General features: G+C 71.4%; 2 protein-coding genes across 2 annotated transcripts in view; one reads left to right on the top strand and one right to left on the bottom strand.

Moving 5' to 3' along the window:
- Positions 1–5,704, top strand: part of Unc13a (unc-13 homolog A (C. elegans)) — a 57,195-nt gene that overhangs the window by 48,296 nt on the left and 3,195 nt on the right. The gene's annotated exons all lie outside the window — the stretch shown is intronic.
- Colgalt1 (collagen beta(1-O)galactosyltransferase 1) lies at positions 1,777–5,054 on the bottom strand. Its single transcript, XM_013028380.1, has 7 exons — positions 4,686–5,054; positions 3,898–3,974; positions 3,706–3,812; positions 3,456–3,588; positions 3,221–3,348; positions 2,396–2,602; positions 1,777–2,285 (listed from the first exon to the last, which is right to left on the bottom strand). Exons 1-7 carry the CDS (start codon positions 4,795–4,797, stop codon positions 2,018–2,020), a joined length of 1,032 nt encoding a protein of 343 aa, XP_012883834.1. The 5' UTR covers positions 4,798–5,054; the 3' UTR covers positions 1,777–2,017.

Below are 5,704 nucleotides of genomic sequence, written 5' to 3' on the forward strand. Positions count from 1 at the left end.
CGCCCCACCGGAGGGGGGGGGGTTTGAGTGCGGGGCGGGCGGGCCCGCGGGGAGCTCCGCCCGGGCCTGACGACTGCCGCACAGACCGGGGGCCGGGGGGCGTCAGGGAGTATTTGTGCGAGGAATTGGACAGTCCCTCACTTTTACCCAGAGAACTCCTACTCATCCTTCAAAACATCACACACGCACACAACCCCGCCGTACTGCCCCGGGCGCCTCTGCCTCTCCAGCTCCTAGACCGGCCCCGGAACCTCGGCTGCGGGCCGCACAGCGGTCGGCAGGAGGCTGCGCGTGGCGGGCCGCGCACGCGCGTGTGCGTGCAGGGCTCCCACGCAGACCTGGGGCGGAAGGTATCAGACCGGCGCCGGGAAACCGGAAGTCCGGGGCTCGGCTTGCCCGGAGGGGGCCGAGCCGCGGCTCTGTCCCGCTGGGGTCTCCGCCTCGTTTCCGCAGGACTGGCGAGGGACAGCGGGGCTCCGCCCCCGACGGGGCGGGGCCGGAGGGCGCACGCACCGGCCGCCAGCGCGCATGCCCGGAGTCCCGGACCCCACCCGACACCAAGTCCTTCATCAGAGATGCAAAAAACCCGACTCCGCCCGGCGCTGGGTCCCGGACCGCGCAGGGGGCGGGGCGTCCGCGCTCGAGGGGCGGGGCCCGATGGGCTGGGGCGCGGTGGGCGGGGCGTCCGCGCCGGCCCCGCCCCTCCGCCGCCAGACGTCAGGATCGTTCAGGACCAAAGTCGCCACCCCCGACGCTTTCTCTTCGCCTTTTCTAGAGATCGAGTTGACACTGTCGAGCCAGGCCCCGCCCCGCCCCGCCCCCCGCGGGGCGCCCCTCCCGACGTAGCATGTAATCCCCGTGAGCACACGCTCTGTAACCGACGCTCCGACGGCGCCCGGAAGTCACGAATGCATGGTGTGGAGATGTTTTGCACTGCTCCGACTCCGTTCTCTGAGGATATTTTACTAACGGCAGACATTAAAAAAAGAAAACAATGTAGGAAAAGACAAGAGCGCGGCGGGGACCGCGGGGCCGGGAGGGCGCTCGAGGGCCGGAGTTCGAACCCCGGGCCTGCGTGGAGGGCGGGGCCCAGGCGCCAGTCCCTGGGGCGAACCGCACCACGTGTCTGGGTCTGACGGCTGCTAATTGCCCGGCAATTAATCCTGCAATCCCCGTCCTGGCCGCGGGGCACCTGGGGTGAAAGCCCGGCGGACCCCTGGGGGCCGGGGTCGCCCCCACGCCGATCTCCGCCCTCGGGCGGGGCCGTGGACCCTGAGCCGCACCCCAGGGGCCTTGTTTTGGGGGCGATCGTGGACGTCACTGAGGCCGGTGACCCCTGGCTGGAAGGGGATTCCCGGAGCTGTGGACGGGAACGCGGCGCCTGAGAAGGGCTGCGTGTTCTAATCCCGCCCGCGGAGCACACGCGGTCAGTCGGTGGATAGGCGGCACGGAGTCCACACGCGTGCGCACGCGCGGCGTCCCTGCCCGGGCGCCGCCCCCCGCAGGGCCCCGGCCTGGCACGGGGGGGGGGGGGGGGGGGGGGGGGCGAGGAACGACTCGCACAACCCACCGGGAACATTTAATGACAAGTCACGCACTAGCCCCGGGCGCTGGAGGACAGCGGGCCGGCTCCTGCCGGGAGGGTCAGTTCCGGCCGGGGGCCGCTGTCCAAGGCGGACCCCGATCACAGGACCCCACTGTCCTGACAACAGGTGGAGACCGATGGCTCAGGAGGAGGCCGCCCCTGACCGGCCGGAAACCCAGCCCCGCCGGCGTCCTCCGCGGGGCCAGGCCCTGGTGATGCGCTCAGCGCTCCGGCGCACGGTCCGTGGGTTGTTGCTGGCCGTCGCCGCGCCCCGCTCTGGCCGTGGGGACGGAGGGCATCGGGGGCGCGGGGCTCGGCGCATCTCACGGCGTGAGCCCGAGCGCCGGCTGCCCACGCAGCGTTCCCCGAGCCCCGCACGCGGTGGGCACTCAATAAATACTTGGGTGAAGAACCACGAGCGCGTGGCGCGGCTCAGAGCTCGTCCCGCGCCGCGCTGTCCAGCGGGGACTGCAGCACGTCCGAGTTCTCGGCCTCGCGGCTCAGCGCCTGCTGCTCCCGCATCTTCTGGGACTTGGCGCGGTCCCAGTCGGTCTGGACGCCCTCGTTGTCCCACACCACCGACGTCTCCGTGTCGCTCACGTAGCCGTCGTCCCCCGTGTAGTGCGTGGGGAAGAGCAAGAGTGGCTCCACCGAAAAGGCGCGCAGGTCCCGCGGGGAGAAGTGGGCCTTGTACTCGGACCTGCGGGGTGCGGCAAGGAGGGGCGCGGGGCTCGGTGCGGGGTCCGGGCCCGGGCCTCGGGGTGGCGGGAAGGGCCCCCTACGCCCCCCAACCTCCCCCCCGCCCCTTACACCGGGTGCTTGTCGAACATGACGGGTAGGAACTCGTCCACGGGCAGCATCTTGGCCAGCGGCCGCGCGGCCAGCAGCTTGCGTGCGCCCCGCAGGGAAAGGGCGTAGCCCAGCGTCCAGTACGAGTAGTCAGCCTCCACCAGGTTCCGCACACGAGGCACCGCCTTCTCGGGGTGCTCCACCTGCATCCGCTTCCGGCCCACGTAGCTGGGGGCAGAGGGGGCCGTCACCCCCGCCCGCCTGCCGGGGAACGCGCGAGACCCACCCCCGCCCCTGCCCCAAACCAGGGGCTCGCAGGGCCGGGGAGCGGGCAGGACCCCCGAGGACCAGAGGGCGCAGCAGGCCTGGAGTGGGGAACGAGGCCCCCACGGCGGCGGAGAGGGCAACGTCCTGGCCTGGGAAGCCCCGCCCAGGACACACCCACCAGCTCACAACCCAGTCCAGGTCGCCTATTCCCGAGCCCCGCCCACCCACATGGCCACACCCCCAACACTGGCCTCGCCCAGAACCACTCATCCCAGTCCAGGTAGCCTGTTCCCTGGTCTGGCCCCGCCCACGACACACCCCCTAGCACTGGCCACTCCCTCTCCATGACCACTCCCCCTTGGTCACGGCCCAGTCCTGGCCTCGTTTCCTGGCCCCACCTATGGCCCCACCCCTTAGATTTTCCCCACCCTATCCACAACCACAATCGCCCTTGGCCTCGCCCTAGCCCCCCACTCACATCCCGTTTCCTGGCCCCGCCCCAGCACATGGCCACACCCCTAGCACTGGCCTTGCCCTGCCCTGGCCCCGCCCCGCCCCGCCCCGGCCCCGCCCGCTCACATGAGGTCCCAGTCCAGGCCCTCGCGCTCCACATCCTCCATGAGGTTCATCAGGCGTCTCTTGAAGAAGATCTCGAAGCGCAGGTCGTCCTCAAACACGAGGGACTTCTGCAGCCCCCGGTCCACAACCTGAGGAAAGGGTTCGAGGCCGGCCGGGCCCTGAGGCCAGGGCCGCGGAGAACCCGAGACCAGAGCCCCCGGACCCCGGCAGAGCCCCCCAGAGCCCCGGGCCCCACCTCCTTCCAGATGCCGTAGTGGCTGAGGAAGCAGCCCAGCTCGCCCTTGGTCAGCGGCCGCCCGTGGTAGGGGTCACGGTAGCCGGGCAGCATCTGGATGCCCAGCGCCTCCACCTGGCTGGTGTTCATGGCTCTGGGCGGGAGGGAGAGGGGGTGGGGGACGGAGGGGGAGGGGAGGAGGGGGAGGAATCAGGAAGACGCCCCCAGCCCTCACCCTGCGGGCTGCCCCCCGCCCCCGTCCCGCGCTCACTTGCCGTCCACCGCGTCCACCAGGCGGCAGGCGATCTCCTGCTCCTCCAGCGCCCGCAGCATGCGCGTCCGCCGGTCCTGACGCCGCTGCAGGTTGATCAGGAACACCTGGCGCGCACGCCCGGCCGGTCAGGACGCGCGCGGCCCGGCCCCAGCCCGACCCCGGCCCTCCCCCCTCCCGAACCCGGCCCACCTCGTCGAAACCCATCTTGTCGGGGGTCCTGGTGGGTGCAGAGATGAAGCGCGAGTAGGCCACAGGCGGGTGCTTCACTGGGGGGCAGAGGAATCCGGGGGCCTGGGTTGGGGACTCCGGGTCTCCACGCCAGGGCGGCCTGCCTGCGGACCTCACCCCACCCATTCTGGCCCCGGTGCCCCTGGTCATGCAGGGCTGGGGGGGACGCAGACCCTCTAGACTGGGTCAGGCAGCTCTTGGCTTCCGCGCGGGTCCCCAGCCCGGCCTGGCCCCCTTCTGTCCCATGAGCCCCTGGGGAGGACACGGGTCAGGTGGCTCACCTGTCCCCCGGGGCCCAGCACAGGGCTGGTCTGGGCCCGCGTGGGGCTCCTGGGCGGAGGACCCGACCCAACCGGGACCTCGCCCGTAAAGCGGCTGGGGGACAGCGGTCCTCGGACGGCTGTGTGCCCCGGGCGCCTCCCACAGGCGTGGGGCCACGCCCCCTCAGCCGGGGTGGGGGGACGCACCACGCTGTCAGGGGCTATGCAAATGAGCCGTCTATGCAAAACGGGAGGGGCTATGCAAATATGCTGCGACTATGCAAATGAGCAGTGGCAGCCGGTGGGAGGCTTTGCAGACGCTCAGGCCCCCAGGCCTCGATCCCGGCCGGGCCTCGATCCCGGCCGGGCCTCGATCCCGGCCGGGCCTCGATCCCGGCCGCCTCCGCCGGGAAGCCCGCCCCGGCTTCCCCGCCAGCCAGCGCGCCACACGCAAACCCCGGGCCCAGGAGGCGGAGGGGCACAACTCACCCATGACCTCCAGCTGCGTGTGCAGGAAGCTCTCGGCCTCGTCCCGCAGAGTGCTGTGGGCGCGCAGCGGCACGGGCAGGAAGCCGAACACCTCCCTGTTGCACACGTACATCTGCACCTCTGCCGGGAGGGAGGCGTGTCAGGCCGGCCACGGGGGCCGAGGCGCCCCGCTGGCCGCTCAGTGAGGACCCTCCAGCCAGCCGGCCGGAAAGCGGGCGGAGCAGAGCCGCCCTGGGGCCGGGGTCTCCCCTCCGCGCGGCCCTGCTTGGCGGGCGGCTCCTCCGCGCGGTCCGTGGCGGGGTCTGAACCCTGGCCTGGGCGCTGCAGCTCAAGGCTGCGCCCTGCCACCTGCGCCACCGCGCCACTTCCGGCCTTTTCTGCTTCTGTGGTGCTGAGAACTCGAACCCAGGGCCTCACACATGAGAGGCAAGCACTCTACCAAGGAGCCACCTTCCCAGCCAGGATGAGACACCTCCCCTCCGGCGGGGCGCGGCCACGCTGAGGCCAGCCTCCGGCCTCCTGAGGCCAGCCTCCCGCCTCCGGCCTCCCGGCCAGCCTCCGGCCTCCCCGGCCAGCCTCTGGCCTCCCCAGGCCAGCCTCCGGCCTCCCCGGCCAGCCTCCGGCCTCCCCGGCCAGCCTCCGGCCTCCCCGTCCCCGGCCTCCCGCGGCCGAGGTTCAGTCCGGTCACAAAGCTTCAGCCGCTGTCAGCTACGAAGCGGAAGAGCCGCTTGCAGGACGGAAGCAGGCACAGAACCCCAACTTCTGCTTTGGGGTTCCACAGGGGGCACAGGGCACCTCGTTTCTCTTCAGGAAATGTCTTCCCCACTCGACTCCGAGTCGAGGTTTCACTTCCGTGGTTTCGCTATCCGCTCCGACAATACTGGATGGAAAACTCCAGAAACTTCCCAAAGTCCGTTATCCGCCTTGTGAGACCCGAGGGGAGGCGAGGCCTGCCCGGCCCTGCGCCCTGGCTCGGAACACCGGTGTGTGCGGTGCGGCCGCGCCATGCGGGCCCCGGG

This window comes from Dipodomys ordii, unplaced genomic scaffold, assembly GCF_000151885.1.
Source record: "Dipodomys ordii isolate 6190 unplaced genomic scaffold, Dord_2.0 Scaffold108, whole genome shotgun sequence".
NCBI lineage: Eukaryota > Metazoa > Chordata > Mammalia > Rodentia > Heteromyidae > Dipodomys > Dipodomys ordii.

Coding starts and splice junctions, on each gene's coding strand:
- Colgalt1 (XM_013028380.1), bottom strand. CDS start 4,797: ATGTACGTGTGCAACAGGGAGGTGTTCGGCTTCCTGCCCGTGCCGCTG. Junction 3,813..3,897: donor ACAAGATGGGTTTCGACGAG/GTGGGCCGGGTT, acceptor CGTGCGCGCCAG/GTGTTCCTGATCAACCTGCA. Junction 2,603..3,220: donor GGCCTGGACTGGGACCTCAT/GTGAGCGGGCGG, acceptor CTCTGCCCCCAG/CTACGTGGGCCGGAAGCGGA.